Below are 23,447 nucleotides of genomic sequence, written 5' to 3' on the forward strand. Positions count from 1 at the left end.
ACTCACTGGGGATGGGAGGACAGGATATGCCGGTGGAAACCTGACAAGCTTACCTGGCCCACAGGGGATGGAGCCTTTGCCCTTGGCCTCATTAACTGTGTTTTATCCAGCAAGATACCAGACCAGCAACACTTAAAGGAAAAACAACAGAATTTAGCACCTGCTCCCCACCCTCCAGTCCCCGCAAACACACACATAATGCAGGTGTATAGAAACATAGCTCTTTTATGTGTGTACGTGGGGTAAAACTAATTTATCTTGTGATCAGAAAGTAGGGAGAGATTTTATAAAACACTCCATAATTTCAGCATCTAAATGATGCTTTCCTTCTTGGGAAATCATGAGTCCCTCTCAGTAATTGCTTCTGAGTCTTCAGCATATTCATGACTTTCTCTTTTGTGTGCCAGAGTCTACAAGCATTACCATTAAAAGCCCTTTTGTATTTTGTTATTTGTTTACAGATCTGTTTCCTTCCTCCTTGAAGACAATGTCTGGCACACTGGTGTTCAATAAATGTTTTCATGTATAATGAATGAATGACCACATTAGTAATGTAAATCCTCAGCCTAAATGTACATCCTCAGAGAGACAATTTTCTTTCTTTCTTTCTTTCTTTTTTAAACGGACAGGATCTTGCTCTGTTGCCCAGGCTGGAGTGCAGTGGCACAGTCATAGCTGACTGCAGCCTCCAACTTCTGGGCTCAAGGGATCCTCTGACCTTGGCTTCCCTAGTAGCTAGGACTATGAATGTGTGCCACCTCACCTGGCTAGTTATTTTATTTTTAGTTTTTTTTTGGAGACAGGATTTTGGCTATGTTCCCCAGGCTGATCTCCCACCTCAGCCTCCCAAAGTGCTGGAATTATAGATGTGAGCCACCACGCCCAGAGAGAATTTTCTAACCATGTTTTCTAAAGTAGCTCCATCCTCAGGAGTTGGCCTTTCCCAGGTTAGCCTCTTTTATTCCTTTATAACTTTTAGCCCTATATGAAATTACTTTTCTTGTTTATATGCTTGTGTGTTTACATATATATTTTTTTCTTTCCATTATTAAGTAAGATTTAGGACACGGAGACATTGAATACCCTGCTTTCCTAACATCTGTAACTAATTGTTCACTGGAGAAATTAATCTCCAATCTGCAATTGAACTTCTGGAAATAGCAAAACTTGTTCAGAATGAATTTTGGAGCATGCAGTAGTAATTAAGATGAATAATGTCTTTGGGAAGACAAAATACCACGTAAAGTAATGGAGAAATAGTTCTGTGCTTTTTCACACATGACTCAAACTTGTTTCAGAGGCATTTCCAAACAAAAATATTCAGTCATATTTCAGCAATGCAATTCCATGTTACTTTGAGGTGGTTACTTTATAGAGTAATATTCATCTGACAGTGTCAATTTTTACATTAAAGAAAAAGTGCAGTAAAATTTACAAGCAACAAAAGGCATTCATCTTAGGTTTACAATTCAATGTGTTTTATGAAATGAATGCAGCTTGTATGCCTAACATTCCGATCAAGATAAAACACATTTCCCTTACCCCAGAAAATTCCGTGGTATCTTTATCCACACAGTTCCCACCCTCAGTAAACAGCCACCAATCTGGTTTAGATCACTGCGAGTTAGTTTTACCTGTGAGTCAACTTCATATCAGTGGAATTAGATGTGTCTATTGTGTTTGGGCTCTTTCACTTATTGTAATGGTTTTTGGGTTCATCCTTGATGTTGCACATCCGTAGTTCATTCCTGTGTATTGCCAAGTATAACTATATTACGTATTATATATCATAGTTATAGTATAGTAAATAATATATACATATAACACTGTCAATACTCCCATTGATGTACATTTTGACGTATTCCAGCTTTTGACTATTAAAAATAAAGCATTCACAAACATTCTTATAAAGCAGTGGAGTGAGGATGTGGCCAGGTCATAGGATAAGTGTACGTTTAACTTTATAAGAAACCACCAGCAATGGGAGAGAGTTCTAGTTGTTCCATCTCCTTACCAGTGATTGGCACAGTGAATCTTTTTAACTTTAGCCATTGCAGTGGGTGCATAGTATTTCACTGTCTTTTTTTTTTACAGTTATAATTTGCATAGAGTAAAATTCACCGTTTTTAGTGTACAATTCTGCAGGTTTTGACAAATGCATACAATCATGAAACACAACCGTGGTCAAGCTACAGAACCATTCTGTCAGCCCCCAAGTTCTCCCGTGTCCCTTTTCAGTCATCCCCATGCCACCCTGAGCACTTGGCAACTACTCGTGTGTTTTGTATCCCTATAATTTTGCCTTTGCCTAGTTCTGGCCTACCGGGGTTTATCAGCTGTATATTTTTTTAAATGTTATCAGTCATATATGTTTATAAATTTAAACATCAAGACCATTTCTACAAGGTTTATAACGAAAAACAGGAGACCCTTCTTAACTCCTCTCGAATTCTGAGGAGTTTCAACTTTTTCAGAAGTCTTTCAACTCTTTCAGCCAATGTTTTATGCCATAAATCTCTTCATTTCTAAATTCATTTCTTACTATGGAAGATAAGGATTTCACTCTTCTGTACACCCCACCAACGATGCAGATACCCATTAATCCCTCATAGAAAAGCAAATATAGATATAATTTTTTTTTTTTTTTTTGAGACCGAGTCTCGCTCTGTCTCCCAGGCTGGAATGCAGCGGCACGATCTCAGCTCACTGCAACCCCCACCTCCAGGTTCAAGTGATTCTCCTGCCTCCACCTCCTGAGTTTTTTTTAAACACTTAGGATTTGGGTTATTATGCTTATGTAGTGTAAGCAGCAGAGGCTGTGGGATTTACCTTGATTACATTTCCTTTCTTGAATAATATGTTTTTCTAGAGCTAATTCCTTTTTTTCTTCATTCTCTGTGAATTTACCTCTATTTCGTACTCAGGGTTGCTGACAGGAGTATTGACTGCCTTTTAATATGTTGAGACAAATAAGATCATTTCTCAGTTCCTTTTTTTTCTTGGATTCATTCCTCATGGGACCGTCTGTCCTCCCTTGTTTGGGACTGGTTGTGCTTTCCCAGTGACAGCTCTTTTTCTGAGGGCTCTCTTTATCATCTATCTTGGGGACAGAAAAATAGGAACTAACTAGGTAGTTCAACAGAGCTAGGGGTAGTATGCATTTGTATAAATACAGATTAATACCTGTTAATTTTGACTGATCCACATGTATAAAAAGTCATGAATTCATGTGGATACCTTCAATCCCAATCCGGCAGCACAGGGTTCATTCGAGATTTTTCCCTTCTGGGGCTTATAACTCCATTCTATAATGGTAAGAAACCTAGCTGCCCATATTTTTAATAGATTTAGCTATTTGATCAGTTCCCTCATGTATAACTGATCACTCATCCTCATTAGCATGCTGTCTCCCATGGGAACACCTCCCTCACCCCGTTTTAGCTCAGATATCCGAGGCCAGTGCACCACCCCCAAGTCCTATGTGCGGATACCCCCTCGCCCCACTTAGGCTCTGACACCCCGTGTGCTCCCTTACACGGATGCCCACCTCGGTCCCCCGGGGCTCTGACATGCCATGCCAGTCTGGACCCCTCTGCAGATGTGCAGCCTTCCCCCACTGCGAATGCCCAGGTCACTCTGCTCCACCCCATGGCTCAGGACTCAGCTGCCCAGGAGGGACAGCAGAAGGGCCAGGATCCATCTCCTGATTCTGTCCTGATTCCCATTCCCCAAGGTTTTCCTTTCTTCAGTCTTCCTATACCAAAGACTACTGTCCTCCTATTTGCTTAAGCCCAAGATACAAATACCTTTGAGAATTTGCCTTTACTCCCCCATTCATGGTCACCCCCAGCAAAATCATGAGCAACTCCTGTTGATTCATATATATCATTTGTCTGGGTGCGGTGGCTCACGCCTATAATCCTAGCACTTTGGGAGGTCTAGGCAGGCGAACCGCTTGAGTCCAGGAGTCCGAGACCAGCCTGACAGCATGGGGAGATGCCATCTCTATAAAAAATGCAAAAAATAGCCGGGCATGGTGGCATGCACCTGTAGTCCCAGCTACCAGGGGTCGGGGGTGGGTGCTGAGGTGGGATCCATGGAGCTGGGGTGGTGGAGGTTGCAGTGAGCCATGATTGTGCCACTGCACTCCAGTCTGGGTGACAGAGTGAGATCCTGCCACAAGAAAAAAACAACAAAAAAAACCTCATCAATGTATATATCCTACATTTTTTTCATCTCTCTTCCTCTTCACTGCACCCACCACTCCCCTTTGGTGTTCCTCTTGCTACTACACCTCACATCCCACAATCCATTCCCATAGAGCAGCAAGGATGCTCTTTTAAGAGCCTAAGGCAGCCAGGCACAGTGCCTCACGCCTGTAATCCCAGCACTTTGGGAGGCCGAGGCAGGTGGATCAATTGAGGTCAGGAGTTCAAGACCAGTCTGGCCAACGTGGTGAAACCCTGTCTCTACTTAAAATACAAAAAATAAGCTAGGCATGGTGGCACACCTCTGTAATCCCAGCTACTGAGGAGGATGAACCATGAGAATTTCTTGAACCTGGGAGGAGGAGGTTGCAGTGAACCAAGATTGCACCCCTGCACTCCAGCCTGGGTGACAGAGCAGGACTGTCTCAAAAAACAAACAACAACAACAACAAAAAAACATAAGGCAGGATGACATTTGAAACCCTCCAATGCTTCCTGCTGTACGTAGAATAAAACTTGAATTTCTCCATGGCATATAATACCTGTGTCTGATAATTAATCTTGGTTACACATTAGCATCACCATCTCCATGGTATATAATACCTATGTCTGACAATTAATCTTGGCTACACATTAGCATCACCATCTCCATGGCATATAATACCTGTGTCTGGTAATTAATCTTGGCTACACATTAGCATCACCAGGGGACCTTTTTAGAAGCATTAAGTCTGGGCCTCACCCCAGTCCAGTTAAATCAGAATATTTGGTGGTGTGGACTAGGCATCAGTATTTGTAAAAGTTCCTGGTGGGTCTCATGGGTGCCCAGGGTTGAGAACCAGGCCTCCTCTAACTACCTTCTTATTGCCTCTCCCCATCTCAGTCTCTTGCGCTGAACTCTGGCAATGACATTTTTCTTCTTTCTTTGAACTTAAGGCTTACTCTTGCCTCACAACTTCCTCGCGTGATTTGTTTCTGTCTGGAAGTTTCTTTGCCCAGATCTGTTAATGGCTCATTCCTTTTAGCTTCTTAGAGTAATCTGTCCTTGGTCACCATATCTAAAATAATGTGCCATGTTACCAACCATTCTCTGCCATATTACTTTTCTTGAGCACTTCTTCCTCTTAGCACTGTCATTAGCTCAGCTCATTCTACTTGTGTATATTTTTAACATTTGAGTGTAATCTTCATGTGAACTCTTGCTTTCCATTATGTCATGGTTCTTAATTAGTGCTTAATAAAGATTTGTAGAATGACTGCATGTAGCGAGGAGAAGAATCAGGGAAGGGATCTGTTGGACAGAAAGTGTGCAGGAGCCAGAGAGACATTTGGATAGGTGAAGTGAAATGGAGCAGATGAGAGTCCTGACTGATGGAGATTACTTGAGAAGCCAGATATAAAGTAAATAATTTTGACAGTGGAATTAGCAACTCTCTGTTATTTTCAGTTGGAGAGGACAGATTTTTATTCTGGATTAGAGCAATCCCAAGAAAGCAGAAAAGACTTGTGAGCCTAGCGAAAGAGCAACCCTCAGCATAGAATACGTTGGTGTTCACCATGGTTGCCATGAATTTGCTTTTTGCAACTGTCATTTCCCCTAAATGTAGGCAAGAGTGGCCCTCTGGACTCATTATCCCCTCACCATTCCCTTTATTTTAATGGTGTGTAATAACTTAAGAAAGCATCTGAGATCCTGCTGACCGCTTCACACCACCCACCGATTGTAGCTACTGATATGCCCATCGCTTCCTCTTTGCATTATGCCTTCTTTTTCTTTTCTTTTTTTTTTTTTTTGAGACGGAGTCTTGCTCTTTCGCCCAGGCCAGAGTGCAGTGGCGCTATCTCGGCTCACTGCAAGCTCCGCCTCCTGGGTTCACCCCATTCTCCTGCCTCAGCCTCCCGAGTAGCTGGGACTACAGGCACCCGCCACCACGCCCGGCTAATTTTTTGTATTTTTAGTAGAGACAGCGTTTCACCGTGATAGCCAGGATGGTCTCGATCTCCTGATCTCGTGATCCGCCCGCCTCAGCCTCCCAAAGTGCTGGGATTACAGCATTATGCCTTCTTAAGCCTAATAGCAAGCTATATTTAATTATGATTGTCTTACTGTAAATACGCGGGATTAATTGGAAAACTGGATTCTTGCTTGTATGACAACCCAGGTATGTAATGTGGAAATGAGCAAACATACTTGTGAACTATTACCATATTCTGTGCAGTTATTAAAATTGAATTTATGGAGTTCTGACAGTATATGCTTAAAACTCCAGAGATAGATCTGTTCTCTCATACCTGATGCAAGGAAAATGAACATTCACGTTTACAAATTCAGCATGATAATTTTGTGCCTTTAGGTAGGGCTTACACACACACCACAATTCTAGAGAAGACATAGGAGGTTAAAAAAAAAGTTTTTTCAACAATGACAGGCTTAGGAAGCATAATTCCGTAATGAATGGTTGTGCAAAATACTGTTTACAAAAGTACAGATAAATTCTTCTTTGAAAGTGGAATGAAGTTTGTATTGTGACAGCTTGGCTTTATAGGGCACAGAACGATGAAAACTGTTTGGAAAAGATGAATATCTTGTTTCTCAGCCTGCCACCCTCCCACTCTGCCCTTCTCCCAGGGTGAATTCGAAGCCATTTATTCATGCAAAAGCCCATTTTCATGTTTTCACAGAACCAAGCAAGTATATACAGATGGGTACAGACCTTGAGACCTGGGGAGAAATGCTTAGCTTAGTATGCTTCTTATTCCTGAATCTCTTACACCTTGGCATCCTAAATCGGGGAAAGTGTTTCCTGTTTAGATATCTTTTTTCTCAGCCATGTGCCTTGATGCAAGCCACAATTCCACAGCATAGTACCCCACGCCTCCCTGTAAAATGTAGCAAATCCTTTCAATGTCTGAATGCCACAGTTTAAAATATTTATGAAATGCTACTTTTACAATATTTGTGAAAATATTATTGAATATATGCCCAAAGAAGGTAAGTTCAGTTTTCTACCCATAACATGCACGAAATAGAGTATGTGTCTATTTTTTGGTTGATTTCATGTAGAACAAATTACAAGAGAGTTCTAGGATCCTATTGGCAGATGCCAGAAGTTTTAATTACAGTTTGCATCTACTCACTGTGTATATATCGCTACCTTATACGTGTATGCCATTACTTTCAGTGGCAAAAACTGCAGTTTCTTTTGCACCAACCTGATACCACAAGGTTTACCTGGGCAAGATGACCACACTGATGCTTTAGTTGATGGGCATGGGGAATGAGGGAAATTATTACAGTGAACTTCCTACAGTAGGTGTTCAGCAAATAGTTAATATAAAAAATCTGTTTATGGACAGAGTAAATTGTCTACTCTCCACAAGATAGAGGGTTGGAAAACATCTGTAGGGGTGTGTACCTTTATTGGAATTTTTTTTTTTTTGGAAACGGAGTCTCGCTCTGTTGCCTAGGCTGGAGTGCAGTGGTATGATCTCGGCTCACTGCAACCTCCGCCTCCCAGGTGCAAGAGATTCTCCTGCCTCAGCCTCCTGAGTAGCTGGGATTACAGGGGCGCACCACCATGCCTGGCTAATCTTTGTATTTTTAGTGGAGACGGGGTTTCACTATGTTGGCCAGGCTGGTCTTAAACTCCTGACCTCATGATCCACCTGCCTCAGCCTCCCAAAGTGCTGGGATTACAGGCGTGAGCCACCGTGCCCGGCCGGAATTTTTAAAAAGAAGTTAAAGCCTTTACCTAAAGCCTCAGCAAGCAAACGCATAAGATCTTTTTATGGGGGGTGGGGGGGATGTTGCTTTTAGCATTACCAAGAATTGCACGTAATTTTGTTTTATTATTTCATTACTTGGATTATTTTTAAAGTGCAAATATTTGTCTTCATAAGATCTGCTAGTTCAATTTAAAATTTTTCCAGAATAGTGGTTCTTAACCTGGGAACTCAGAAGAGTTACAGCAAATATAATTTATTTAAAAATATATATTTTAATAGTATAAGGTGACATGTAGAAAGCATGTATACAATGAAAGTCCATATTTATTCATGCAAAAACATTTATTAAATGACTGTAAGGTATTAGGGTGATAAGAAATGGGCTGTCTTGTTTTTTTTTTGCTATTGTTCTGTTCTTCCTCCAAAGAAGTAGAGATGAGGCTAGCTTCTAAGTGAATTTTAAATCCGATTGTTATTAAGAGAATACAGCTCTAAAATACAGTTAGATTTTTATTGTGTAATAAACTGAAACATTCATCTTCTAACGTACTGTTAATTGTCTCTGTCAATTGTTGCATCCCAGTATTGCTAATAGAACATGAAAGTATATATTGCTAATACCTTTATGATATCCCAGAAAACATAAAATATTTTGTGTTCTCTTTTGCTCTGACAGGTTGGTACAGAGGATATACCCTCCAAAATAAATCTAAAAAGGTATGACTTATCATCCACTTTTTAATTTCATTTGAAATCTGTCTGCTAGTTTTGTATTGTGCTATGTGATCCTCTCCTCTGCTCTCTGCTGTCTCTAGACCTAGTTTGCTTTCTCTTTGATGGCTCTTCTTTGGATTTGAAAGCAAATTCTCTGACCTCAGTGCCTAAATGTAACAGTGTAAATCCCATTGACTGTATTTCCTACCAGCCAATTCAAGGAGAAAGTCCTGGAAGACTTCTTGCTTCCTGTCCCTCAAGTTAAGCAAGTTGGTAACACATTCATTGCCCTAGTTGGATCTCTTTTGCAGGGAGTGGTGGACCCACCCTTCTCCCTTTGTCCTTTACTTCCAATGCTACAATTCCAAACTAAAGGATCTCCCCATTTCCACTTGATCCTTTCCTTCATTGCAAATTGGATAAACAAGAGTGGTTTTCATATTATGAGCCTCACACCCCAATAATACATTATGAAATCAATATGGTGGATTATAACCAATTTTTTCCAAAAAATGAAACCGAAAAGTAGAGAACATGAGATGCAATGGTAAGTACTGTTTCACGAAACTTTTATTTTAGGTATATACTTTTATTTGTTGTTTTTATTATATTTCATGTATTTGATATGTAATACTGGTTGCCATAAGAATGTATCTCTTACTGTGCAACAAAGGCACAGTTCGAAAAATACTGACCTAAATGGTTCCTTTTGCCGGTGCCAAAACTACTAATCATCAGGCTAAAGAAAATCTATTAATTATGTTAATACCTCCCTCAGTTTCTTTTAGGTCTTGTCAGCACTTTTCCTTTGATACTGCTCGCTGGGGCAGCATGACATGTCAGCGCTTTCTTTTGAAAGAGCAGAGTTGATAGGGCCTTATTATTTCACAATTAGTTCACATGCCAAATAGCAAATTAGGAAAGGGATGAGAGAAATGTTTTAGAATTTATCAAAGGAGGAGTGAAAAAACAAAACCAGACCCACGATTCTTACACTTCACGGACAACATGAGAAAGACGTAATCCTGCACAGATAGGCTGATGTTACACACCCAACTCTCCAAAGAGTATGGGGCCCAGGAAAACACCTTTCTACAAGGTATAGTTCATTAGAAACCAGGACTGCTTCTGCATTGTTGATGCTTAAGTCACACTCAGTATTTGCACATGTATGTGTACACATACACATTTTGTTAACTTTGACAGTTTATTCATCTAGCAAAATAAAGGAATGTTTGCTTTTATTGCAATTCCCACAGTTTTGGTCCTTTTTTCTCACCTCAAGCCAGAGAATGAATTTTTCTACCCACAGTTATTCTAGTGTCACATGTCTTTATTTCAAACCAAATTATTTTCATTTAATCTCTTGCTGACTTCAGTTTCTCTGGGCTGTCAAATAGGGGTCCAAGACGGCAGGCATGCCAGAGTAAATGAGAACGTGATAGAACTAAAGTGAAAACTTTTCTTCTGGGATCCTCAGTGACACAGAGTACTTGATTATGGCCACTCTTGCTTTTTTAGCCCTATTGGTGTTAATTTTACTCATAGTTATGGAAGTGGTAGTTACTTCAAAGAACCATTAGAGTTAACAGTTTTGATGTTCTGAATTTGTTAAACAGTAAGAATACTTATGTCACTTAATTCCCAATCCTTTTTTAAGAAAAAAAAAAGTTAATTTAAAAACAATAAACAAAAAGCCATTCTCAAACAAAATTATGTGATGAACTTAAGTAACAAACGAAACTCTTGAATTTTCACTGTGAAATTCAATTACGTTCAACCAAGGTCCTAGATCAGGTCTTCTTTTTCACAGACTACAGTATGTAAGGATCCTTTTGAACATGGCAGACCTTGCTTTCTAAAGTATCCTGTGATTTTTTAATATAGTCATTTCCTCATTTCCACAGGCAATTGGTTCCAGGACCCCCACAATACCGAAATCCATGGATGCTCAAGTCTCTGATATAAAATGGCATAGAATTTGCATATAACCTCTGCATTTCCTCCCGTGTACTTTAAATCATGTCTAGATTATTTATAATACCTAATACAATGTAAATGCTGTGTAAGTAGTTATTATACCGTATTGTTTAGGGAATAATGACAAGGAAATAAACCTCTGCTTACTTTTTTTTTCTGTATTTTTAATCATCCGTTGGTTGAACCCATGATATGGAGGGCCTTGTGTATATAAAAATCAGTCTAGCTAATAGTGCCATTGTTGTTGGCTTTGAACAGTAGATAGATAGGGTTCCCCACCAGGATCTAAATGATAAATTCTGGATTTTTTTTTAATTTTTTTGTGTTCATTAAAGAGTGCTTAAAACCTTTAAGCTTAAAATCTCACCCTTTAGAAGAAATCTTTTGGTAAGAGTTTCTCTTTGTTCTCTTGGTAAGTAAAGAAAAACTTTCTAATTCAATGAAATGATGACACAGACAAGGGACATGCATTTATTTGATGATTGTTTTAAGTCGAAATATCCTTCTTGTGGAGAGATTCAGGGAAAATACAGGCAAATCAAATTCAGTTGCCATGAATTCTGCTCTGCTTTTGACACCCCGTCATTAAGAGATCAGCTCATTAGAAACGCTCTCCTGTGCTGTGTCCCTCATTTCTCCGTCTTTAAGGGGAAGAGCTACTTGAAAGGCCTATTGTTTTAATGGAAATTCTTGGTGTCATTTATAAGCTGACCCAGCCATTTAGAGTGATGATAAAAGGAGCTAGTTGATGATAAAAGGAGCTAGTGGTTTTACAAATTGAAGAAGCCAAGTGCTTTTCCGAAACTGATTATTGATCCTGGTGGAATTGTGGGAGTGTGGATAAGGGCAACATCTAGAAAATCATTAGTTTATTTTTCTACTCAAGTGAGTGGGTTACAATGAGGAAGGAGAAGCAGAACTGAGAGACAGGCTGTAAATCAGAAACACATGACCTAGGTTTACTCTGACTTTCTGTGTGTCATCATGGCATAGGAGTCATTCTATAAGCATCAGATTTGCCAGAGCAATTCTATGACTGTAAATGGCCAAGTGTCATCATGGAAAGGTGAAGCCTACTGATGACAAATACACACATACTATGTAACAAATACACACATACTGTATAACAAATACATGCTATATAACAAATACATACATACATATATACATACGTACATACATATTTGAGACAGGATCTCAGTCTGTTGCCCAGGCTGGAGTACAGTGGCGTGATCACAGTTCACTGCAGCCTTGACCTTCTGGGCTCAAGCAATCCTCCTGCCTCAGCCTCCCATGTAGCTGGGACCATTGGCATGTGCCACCATGCTGTGCTAATTTTTTAAATTTTTGTAGAGACGGTGTCTCAGTTTGTTGCCCAGGCTGGTCTTGAACTTCTGGGCTCAAGCGATCCTCTTGTCTTGGCTTCCTAAAGTGCTGGGATTACAAGCATGATCCACTGTGCCTTGCCTCAAATATTCTCCTAACATGAAAATCATCATGTCTGAACACCCAGTGTAAATTGTCTGCTTATGATCTGCTTAGATGTCACAAGATTCATCACTCTGCATTTATGTTTCTGAATACTTCTATCTTGAATGTTTTCCACTTATTAGGAGCGACTAGTCACCAGATTGTGAATGCATGAAAATTTTAATTGGTCCTTTACCTTCTGATTTCAAAAACCTTCAGCAGGGATGTTCCTTTGTAGTAGCAATGTTACATTTTACTTTTGACTTCCAGAATTGGATCCTTGTAACTAAACAGTTGATCCTTGCCCAGCGCCTCCGCAACCCCACTCCTGCTTTTTTATGAGTTTTGGACTTTTTTTATTGTGGTAAAAATATATATAACATAAAATTTACCATCTTAACCATTTGTAAGTGTACTTTTCAGTGGCACTAAGTACATTCTCATTGTTGTGCAACCATCAACACCATCCATCTCCAGAAGTCTTTCATCTTTCCAAACTAAAATTCTGTCCCCTTTAGATACTAACTTCCTATTGTCCCCTATCCCCGGCAAGCCCCTCAGAACCCCCATTGTACTTTCTGTCTTTATGAATTTGACTACTCCAGGTGTAAGTGGAGCCGTACAGTATTTGTCCTTTTGTGACTGGCTTATTTCACTTAGTGTAATGTCTTCAAGGTTAATTCCCAACATCCCAGTTTAGTTCCCCACAGAGATGATAGTCAACAAATCATTTGCCATGGCGCAGTGGCACAGAGGCACAGCAGGCAGAAGAAACACCCAGAGTTCCTTAGGCCTCCTAGGGACAGGCCTAGAGCTTCCGAACTGCAGAAATCAGGCCCCAGAGGAATCACACGCAGTTTGTGAACTGAACACCTGCCTTTCTCATTGCTATATTCATAAGATGTTTACTCAGTGCCTGCTGCATGCCTGGCACTGCGAAGGACAGTTCCCTGTTTTGATCATTAAAAAAATTAAATAGACCAGGCACATGGCTCATACCTGTAATCCCAGCACTTTGGGAGGCTGAGGTGAGCAGATCACTTGAGGTTAAGAGTTGAAGACCAGCCTGGCCTGGCCAATATGGTGAAATCCTGTCTCTACTAAAAATACAAAAATTAGCCGGGCATGGTGGTGCATACCTGTAATCCCAGCTACTTGGGATGCTGAGGCAGGAGAATTGCCTGAGCCCGGAGGGCGGAGGTTGCAGTGAGCCGAAATTGTGCCACTGTACTCCAGTCTGGGCAACAGAGCAAGACTGTCTCAAAGAATGAATAAATGAATGAACGCATGAATGAATGAATAGTCAGAAGACTTATCTCCTTTTTCAGTTAGATGGTGTGCCTATGCGTGTATGTTTTATACTGATAGAATTCCATGGCCAAGCTCACCTGACCTGAGGGGTGGCGCACTGAGAAAGTGTCCTGTTTACTGTGCCCTACAGTAGACACACATTTAATTTTTGTTTTCAATTATTTGATCAGTTTTCCAAAATGGTTCTGAATCCCACCTCCATAATGAAAGAGGTCATTGTCACCTTGTGTCTCTGTGTGTTCTTGGTCTCATCAGTAACGGGATTAGAATCATGCTTTCACACTCATATTCCCCACGCCTGCCCCCGTCTCAAAGCGAGGAGGAGAAGGGATGTACTTTTTATTTGGGGCTTTGTGTCTGGTGGGGAAGCACGTGCAGGATCCACTCTGTCATCACAAATGCTAGGGGCAGTTTAATCTCAAATGTTCTTGCTGTTTCCTGTTTTATTGGCAACGGATTAAAAGAGAGAAAGCAGAGTGTTGTACAGACAAATATAGCACATGCAACTGGACACAAGAACAACCCTGTCAATGTTCACTGGCTTCCTGTCTGAGTGGAGTAAGGATCAGTGGGTATATATGCCTCCGGGCACTGGGACATCCCCTCCCACCTTTATGATCAGCCACCCCTGACATGTCATGTTCATGGAGTTCACACCAACTCTTCCAGGAATAGGGCTGGGAGCAGTTAGCCAACAGTGCCAGCTATAAGCTCCACGTGAGATACCATGAAACAGATCAGCATCACTGTCTCCAGATGACGTCTCCTCTATGTGTGAGCATATCACACAGTAAACAGCAGAAGCTTTGGTACACATAACACTCACATCTGGGACTGGCTTCCTGTTGGTTAGATCTGGTCCTCCGTTCTCTGATTTCTATCCACCAGTTTCTCCTCTTTCTCTTAGGTCTTTCCAGGCCTAAGTCTTCCCCATGGGCAGTGTTACAATACTGATGTAGAACTGCCTCTTAGGGATATAGAATGGAGAGCAGTTTGACACTGTGAGGTGCTGAAAATAACCAGGTAACTAACACCCGTTGATTTTGAGTGCATTTGGTTTAAGTGGGAGTGCTGAGAGGAACTACTTTAGAAAAATCACTATGTAGTTGGCCCGTGAAAAATATGAGTTTGAACTCTGCAGCACTTACACATGGATTTTTTTTAGCCAAATGCAAATCAAAATTACAATACTCTTGGGACATGAAACCTGTGTAAAAGTACATGCAGGTTGTGCAGGGCTGCGTGCCATACTTGAGTATGTGTGGATTTGGGTATATGTTTTGTGGGAAGGAGGTTTCTGGAACCAACCCCTTGCATATTCTGAGGGATGACTTATTTTATGGGCTACTGAGTACTGCATAGTTTCCATGTCACCCCTTATGTGAAACCCTTTATGGGAAGCATCTCATGGCAAGTAGCATCTGAGGGGTTTAGGAGTTCACAATTACACTCCTTCCCATTATGTTATCTCTGAGCTGACACAGCATGTTTGCCTCTTCATTCACAAAATATCCTACGCTCTCAACCCAAATTTTAATTTCTACCTTTTTGATGTTTTCACCATGCTTTTGTTGAGGTACCCAGTCAACATAAGTGGTGTCCTGCCAACCTGATCTCAGGAGTTTAGCTATTGCCTGGGTGTTCCCATTTATTCTCTTTACTTTGGGCTGAGGTGTTTTTGTTTGGTTTTTTGTTTTGTTTTTATGGCCATATAACCAAAATTCTTTTCTCTGTAGGGCATTTTCCCTGAAACATATATCCATTTGAAAGAGGCAACTGTGGAAGACCTGGGGTAAGTTCCAAGCTAGGAAGATTCCCCAAAAATGATGAAGATGTAACATTATCATTAATGATAATCTTAAGGCATTAATGCCTTATGTACGTTAATAGTTCTCTCATCTCAGGCCAGGCGTGGTGGCTCACGCCTGTAATCCCAGCACTTTGGGAGACCGAGGTGGGCAGATCATTTGAGGTCAGGAGTTCGAAACCAGCCTGGCCAACATGGTAAAACCCCCATCTCTACTAAAAATACAAAAGTTAGCTGGGCTTGGTGATGGGTGCCTGTAATCCCAGCTACTGGGGAGGCTGAGGCAGGAGAATCACTCGAGCCCAGGAGGCAGAGCTCGCAGTGAGCTGAGATCATACCACTACACTCTAACCTGGGTGACAGAGCAAGACTCTCTCTCAAAAAAAATAAAAATAAAATATAAAAAATTTCTGTCATCTCATCAGCTCTACTTCTCCTATGAGAGAGAAATGAAGAAAAACTTTTCACTCATACAATTCCTTCCTCTGTCTTCTCTTTCTATAATTGTTCCTCCTTTCCATTACTTCTCCAGAATACTAAACACAGAAGTAGCAAAAACTGAGGGTTTTTGCCTCTACATTACATTTATTACCTGTTCACTGATTGTGTGTGTGTGTGTGTATGTATGTTTGCACACATGAACATTTGGGACTCTGACTGATAAGATCTGAGAAGCCCCCAATTCAGGATCCTTGAGAGAGAGATGATTAAGCGACAGCCTGCATTTACCAGCTGTGAGCCTTGGATGAATCATTTAGCCTCAAGTGGATCCTGGGTTTTTCACAGCATATTAGGGGAAACAATCTGACCTTACTTTGATCATGAGCTTGTCATGCGATTCGAATGAGGTAATGTATGCAAATGTGCCCTGAAGATAAGATCTGCTATATTTTGGGTATTCGTATTTCTTGCCCACCTCATCTTGCCCACCTCATTTGTCCTGGGAAGTACTGCCTCTGTGACAGTTAAGAAGAGTGAGCTACTTAGTCTAAGTGGGAGAGAGAGAGGTCACTTAGGTGATGGTGAGTCTCTGGACAGGAGAGTTCTGGAGGCAGTACGGAGAGGCTGGGGTAGGACTGGAATCCTGGGGCTGATGGAGAGGAGAGTGGGGCCGAGGAGAGAGTGGACAGCTGGGTCACAGAACCACGCAGCCTCACAGCTAGAAAGAGCATTCCCAGTTGTAGTTCAGCACCATCATTTCTTTTCTTTTCTTTTTTTAATTATGATGGGCAAGCTTTATTTTGTATGAACTTGATTTCACAAAATTAGAATGGCAATTCCACTTAAAATTAACTGTTTAAAAAGTATAAATGTCACGGTATAGATCTGTTATCCAAAACTCCAAAAGGCGGTGAAATTGGTAACAGATATTCCTCCTCATCTTTGGACCGATACAACAGCAGAATTGATGAAACTGGTTCCCAGGCAAGTATGTGCCACTTGCTCCCGTGCCTCAGGGAGGAGAGGATGTTATGACACAGGCGTTTTTGTTGCAGTGACTTGTGGATAATTGCTCCTTATTAACACTGCTAAAATTATGTTCACATGTTTTACTTTGTGTGGGAGCCGACGACTCTTGTCCTTTCGTTTTTTGAGTAGTATCTTTCAAATGAGCGTTGGCCTCAAACCCGCTCATTCCAAAATGCCTCACAGATGGGAATTTAAGCCTCTTCACAAAGCAAACCACTGGAAATTCATAGGTAGTATGCAACATTGGTCTGTAACTGATAATAGGGCAACATCATTTCTTTGGAACATAATTTTCTTGATTCCACAAGAAGTGACAGGATAAGAAAACTCATAGTTAAATGAGAACAGTCTTGTTACAGGACAGTTATCTCCCAGGTGTATGTCGTCAATTCTAATTTCCGTGTTGTTACCAAAGGGCCTTATTTTCATTCTGACTAACAACCAATCATCAGAACACATTGAAACTGTTGCTGGGTCAAGTTCAGAAGATTTCCAAAACAGTAAAAAAAAGACGAAGGGCCCACCAAGAGCACAGAGGTCTTCATCGCTCCAGACTCCCAGATACAGCACAGGGAACAAGAAATGGCAGAACCATCATTTCATAGACAAGTGGTCAAGATGTCCTCAAAGCCGTACAGCTCTTTGGTGGCAGAACCAGGACCAAAAACCAGGTCTCCTGCCCTGCTAGAGAAGTCCTCTTTCCGGTGGGCCGTGGGCTGCCTCCACTGCCACCCACCATGTTGGAGGAAACGTAGGTGGGGAGGCACATTCACACCAATTAGGGTTGTACAGGATGCCCAGTTACATTGGCAATTCAAATAGTAAGTAATTTTTCATAGTAAGCATTTCCCAGATATTTCATGGGTCACACTTATTCTAAAAAATCTTACTATACCAGAAATTCAAACTTAACTAGGTCTCCTATATTTTTCCTCATTGAGCCTGGCAGTCCTACCACCAGTTCCAATTTGTTTGCTTGCTCTTGCTTTCTCCTTTTTTCTTTTTGCTAATCATAAAAATGCCAGAGAGGATTTCTGTGAATAAATGTAGTACCTACCTTTATGAGAGTCTTCTGTGAATAAGCAAGGATTTTGTTAAGTGTACGTTTTCTGTGTTGTGAAACTCAGATGAGAAGAAAACATGGGACTATTCCAGAAAGGGGTGCTGCCTCCGTACCCCCCACCTCTACCCTGGCCTCTGCCCCAACCAGGTCCTGGGTGGAGTCACAGCCCCAGGACACTCGTGCCACACACACCTTTCCATCCAGCCTCCCAAATGAAACAGCTGCTTGGTGGAACCAGCTAAAATGCTGCATATTTTGCTTCCATCTTTGAGAATCACTGAAGCCAGCCTGGCTCAGTAATCGAGTCTCCTGGAGAAATCTACACTGGGGAGGTCGAGGCTGGGCCACAGGCTCATTCAGTTCCAGGAACGGAGCCCATTTTGAGGACTGTGCTGCCTTACTCTCCTTCTCTTCTCCCAGATGCTTGGATGCGATAAAGTCCCCTGCACAACTCCTGCCCCCAGGCCTAACCAGCTTCATTCTCAACCTTGAACGTTGGGAAGTCTGATCCCCATCAAGTAAAGCAGTGCTGATCAGCCTAGAAGAAAGTGACCCTCGTTTGGTTCTTTGTAGGCAGCATGAAACCGTGATTCCTGGCGAGCTCCCCCTGGTGCAGGAGCTCACATCCACTCTGCGAGAATGGGCTGTCATCTGGCGAAAGCTCTACGTGGTGAGTTTCCCCTTGTGGCTTGGAGCCCCAGGGTCACTCTGGGTCCTCAGCCTGTAGGTCCTTTGCAGGGTGTTGGCCCCTTATTGGCTGACTTCATGGAGTGGGATGCATTCTCCCTGGATCACACAAAGGCTGATAAGCAGCAGATTCTCATTTCCCCAGAGCTGGGTCACTGATAGCGGGTAGTGGAGTAAGTGGGCGTAATCATTCTAGCAGTCTTTTCTCAAATGATAAACATGCTGATTGTGAAAGTACTAATGATAATAATCACTGCAAACACTTCTGCAGTCTTTCCTAAGTGCCAGAAACTATGAATCCTCACAACATTCCTATAAAGTAGGTGCAATTATTATTAATTTGTTAATAAGGAACCTGAGTCATGCTCTTAGCCTCTTCATGTATACCAGTGAACTGAAATTTGTTGATATTTCAGGGCTCAGCTGCATGAGGATGACATTCTTTACCTTGGCCCACATACCTTACAGACTCAGAAACTTGAATAGTGTTAAGTTGTGGTCTGAGAGTCACCTTTTTGGGCAGACTCACAGTATTCTTTCTCCCAACACTGGTTTGACCTCATAATGCTAATACAGTGTGTCAGTTCACAGGGAAATTACAAGGAGCCAGCACATCCTCTCCGTAATAAACAATAAGCTCAAGTTGTGTGCAGGAATCAGCACCAAGTAAATCTAGCATTTAACATGATCAAACTGAGAACAGCTGTCTTGCAAGAGACCAAGGATGCTCAAAGTCTATTGGCAGCAAGCCTGCCTCATCTCCAGTGTAGAAAGCTCTTTCCTTAATGTTAACATTGGAATCCACAAAGACTTTTTATTTTATTTATTTATTTTTTTGAGATGGAGTCTCGCTCTGTCACTCAGGCTGGAGTGCAGTGACACCATCTCAGCTCACTGCAACCTCCGCCTCCCAAGTTCAAGCAATTCTGCCTCAGCCTCCCAAGTAGCTGGGACTATAGGCGTGTGCCACCCCGCCTGGCTAATTTTTTTTTTGTATTTTTAATAGAGACAAGGTTTCACCATGTTGGCCAGGCTGGTCTTGAACTCCTGACCTCAAGTGATCTATGTGTCTTGGCCTCCCAAAGTGTTGAGATTACAAGCTTGAGCCACCATGGCCGGCTAATTCTGTGTGTGTGTTTTTAGTAGAGATGGGGTTTTACCATGTTGGGCAGGCTGGTCTTGAACTCCTGACCTCAAGTGATCCAACTGTCTTGGCCTCCCAAAGTGTTGGGATTACGGGCGTGAGCCACTGTGCCCCGCCCACAAAGACTGTTTATTCTAAAGTTGCTTCTTTGCCTATAGCCCTTGTAGTTCAGCATCACTGGGTCTTGCCTGTGTTAGTGGGTTCCAGCCTTCTGTGGCTGACCAGAAATTCCTATGGCGAATGTATATTCTCTCGTTAGATGTGTGTACAAATTCAGGGAGGTTGTAGACCAGACTTGATGGCCTGGGAACCCTCCTCTTTTCTTTATGTGGCTTTGTTTGTCTCAATTTTTGTTCAGTCATGTGTTGATTCATTTTAACTCTGAAAAGCCAATCTTAATAAGTTACTGGGAATACCTCACTCTAGACCCTAAATACTGAAGGCAGTAATCAAAAGCTCATTTTGGCATAACTTCTAAGAGTTCATGGAAGATATTTCACTTTCATTCAGGGCTGTTGTTTCCCTTGGTTAATCACAGCAGTAGAAATCACCAACCCCTTTGGTGGAAAAGCACATGGTATTTCTCTACTTGGTCATTCTTCAAGACCTTGTTTAGACACTTTCTTCTTCATATTGTATTTTCTAAACATAGCAATCTATAACGTTTCCCTCTGGACAATAGAAGCACTTACTGCTAAACTCATCATCTGACCCTTGGAGCACACTGCTTCATAATAAAGGTGATCTTTTGATCTCTTTATGTTTAGTTGAAGAGAGAATGCACATTAAGTTGCTAAATCACAAGGAGGATGGAGACACTCCTGTCAGCCCCGTGGCCTTCATTGATCATCTTGCACTTATATTGAGAGTACTCTCTGGTTCTGGTTTATTGATTAGTTAGTTGGGTGGATGTAACAAGGTTGATGGATGAGGAATTGCATGTACGTGGGTTGGTTCCTTAACATGTTCTTTCTGGAAATTGTTGAGTGTTGAAATGCATTAGATAATCAGTATTGGGAAAAGAGTTTTTTTTTTTTTTTTTTTTTAAAGATGTATGAGACTGGAGAGTATGAGTGAGGCCAACTTTTTTTCTTGCTAAAACACAACTGGTGTGCCCAGTTTATTACCTATGTCCTCTACACATCCACAAGTAATTGTGCCAGGTCTACCATTGAATAGACTGAAGAAAGAAGTGAATGGGGGCCAGGTGCAGTGGCTCGTGCCTGTAATCCCAGCACTTTGGGAGGCTGAGGAGGGCGGATCACTTGAGGTCACGAGTTCAAAACCAGCCTGTCCCAATATGGTAAAACCCCTTCTCTACTAAAAATACAAAAATTAGCTGGGTGTAGTGGCTTGTGCCTGTAATCCCAGCTACTCGGGAGGCTGAGGCAGGAGAATCGCAGGAGAATCGCTTGAACTGGGAAGGCAGAGGTTGCAGTGAGCCAAGATCACGCTGTTGCACTTCAGCCTGGGGGAAAAGAGTGAAACTCCGTCTCAAAAAAAAAAAAAAGTGAGCGGGGATGAAGAATTAGGACTCATGTATTTTGGCTGCCAAAATCTCTTAGTAGTTAAAGGTGATAAGGTCTTGTTGAGCATTTCCTTGGTGGGAGAGTTTCATGTTGTAGTAGCAGAATTTGGTTAAAAAAAAAAAAAAGGCCGGGCACAGTGGTTCACGCCTGTAATCCCAGCACTTTGGGAGGCCGAGGTGGGCGGATCACAAGGACAGGAGTTCAAGACCAGCCTGGCCAATATGATGAAACCCTGTCTCTACTACAAATACACAAATTAGCTGCGCGTGGTTATGGCCACCTGTAGTCCCAGCTACCCGGGAGGCTGAGGCAGAAGAATCGCTTGAACCCGAGAGGCAGAGGTTGCAGTGAGCCAAGATTGTGCCATTGCACTCCAGACTGGGAGACAGAGGGAGACTCCGTTTAAAAAAAAAAAGAAGAAAAAAAAAAAAAAGCCATCCCCTCTTCGAGGGCAGCACATTTCTCATTTTAATTTAGATATCTAATAACATAATTATTTTGGTATTTGTGAATAATTTAAAATGTCTTATAGCCGCTGTTGATTGACTAAAAGACATTCTTTGTAGAAATTCTCAGTCAGTTGATAGGACTGAGAAACCTGCTTCTGCTCTTGATACATGCTCATCCAGTAAGGAACAGTCCACTAAGATTTGTTATTATGGTTAGTGCAAAAGTAATTGCGGCTTTCACCGTTACTTTAAATGGCAAAACCCACAATTATTTTTGTACCATCCTAGTATTAATTGTGGCTTTCTCTTTTATTTTTTTTTCCTGTCCCTTCCTAAAGCATTGACAGTTCACTTGAGGCAGAATTTCTGAACTTCTTACTGAAACATTTCTGTATCAAAGTAGCAAACCTCAATATTATGTTTCACTAGGAAACAAGTGAAAACCCAAATCTCTGGTTTTCGTGTCCCATCTCCTTTCACCCGCTGTATGCTGTTATTGATGTTTTTGCTTTCTGATTCTGTAAGTTCCTTCAGTCCATGTAAAGATAGATACAGATTTTACTAGTATGTAGCAATACTTGTATTATTTCTCTCTTGCATTTCCTCCTGTAGATTACAACACCAGACACTCTGTTTGATGTCTTTAAAGACACCTGTGGCCAGCATAGTGGCTCACGCCTGTAATCCCATCCCTTTGGGAGGTCAAGCCTGCGGGATTGTTTGAGTCCAGCAGTTTGAGACCAGCCTGGGTGACATAGCAAGACCCTATCTCTACAAAAATTAGCTGGGCACAGTGGCACATACCTGTAATCTAGGCTACTCAGAAGGCTGAGGTGGGAGGATTGCTTGAGCTCGGGTGGTCGAAGCTGCAGTGAGCCATGATTATACCACTGCAGTCCAGCCTGGGTGACAGAGTAAGACCCTTTCTCAAAAAAAAAAAAAAAAAAAAAAAAGATACCTGTGATGTCTTAGAAATCCCACATTTCTATAGTACATTTCCTTGTTCTTTTCAGTCTCAGTTCACCAGAAATTTACGTTGTGGATCCACAGTCTCATATGAGGGGAAAATGCAATCCACTAACCAGATTAAGCCCAGCCATGTAGACACTGGTGATTATTCTAGAAAGGAAAAATACTTGCCTAGCTGTGACTTATTTTTAGCAGTTATACGGTAACCATGTAGAATAATCATAAATATGTCTTAAAGGGGAGGAGAGTATGTACACAGAACAGAGGTGAACCCACTTATCCAAAGTGGAGAGAAGAGATGACTCCCCCCGTGGTCTCTCTGTTCCTTAGGTATATTATTATTGTTTTCTGTTGGATTGTCTTCCCCAGTGGGTGTTGGCCTTATGCTCAGGAGAGGAGGCGGGTTTTAGGAGACAGACACTGGCCCAGGAATTGGGAAGCTGAGTATCCTGTGCGGGTCCTGTTTTGACCAGTTCTGTGGCCTTGGGCAAGTCACTTGAACACTTCAAGTCTGCTGGATGTTGTTCCTCTGCAAAAGTTGATGTAAAAGCTGCCGTGTTGACTGCGTACAACTATGAGAGTATGGAAAGAGAGAGTGGCTGTGATCTATGCTGCTGACAGACCATCAAGGACTCCGCCAATGGGAGCATGTGCTTTTGATGTTATCTTAGCTGGAAGCAGTAGCCATCTGGACACCCTCCCTCTGGGAAGCCTTGGCATAGCTTCCCTCTTACCCGACTGCCTGCCCGAGACTCTGAAGCTCCCTTCTGTATGGCCCCTTATCCAAGGTCGCTTCCTTTGGAACAATTATCTTAGGCAAAGTGGCCTTGAGCACTCAGCAGCCAAGCTAAATTTCTCACCATACATAGAGAACCTGCTTGGTTTAAATTCAAGTCCAGGAGGCCCGGGTCATTCCAAAA

General features: G+C 41.8%; 1 protein-coding gene across 3 annotated transcripts in view; it reads left to right on the plus strand.

Moving 5' to 3' along the window:
- Nucleotides 1-23,447, plus strand: part of DOCK5 (dedicator of cytokinesis 5) — a 229,664-nt gene that overhangs the window by 75,060 nt on the left and 131,157 nt on the right. For all 3 annotated transcript variants that reach the window (XM_519666.8, XM_009455048.5, XM_063816247.1), the window contains exons 3-5: nt 8,611-8,651; nt 15,146-15,201; nt 18,323-18,419. In XM_519666.8, the coding sequence (XP_519666.2) occupies nt 8,611-8,651; nt 15,146-15,201; nt 18,323-18,419 (194 nt within the window). The remainder of the gene's footprint in view (nt 1-8,610; nt 8,652-15,145; nt 15,202-18,322; nt 18,420-23,447) is intronic.

This window comes from Pan troglodytes, chromosome 7 (genome assembly GCF_028858775.2).
Source record: "Pan troglodytes isolate AG18354 chromosome 7, NHGRI_mPanTro3-v2.0_pri, whole genome shotgun sequence".
In the NCBI taxonomy this organism is placed as follows: domain Eukaryota; kingdom Metazoa; phylum Chordata; class Mammalia; order Primates; family Hominidae; genus Pan; species Pan troglodytes.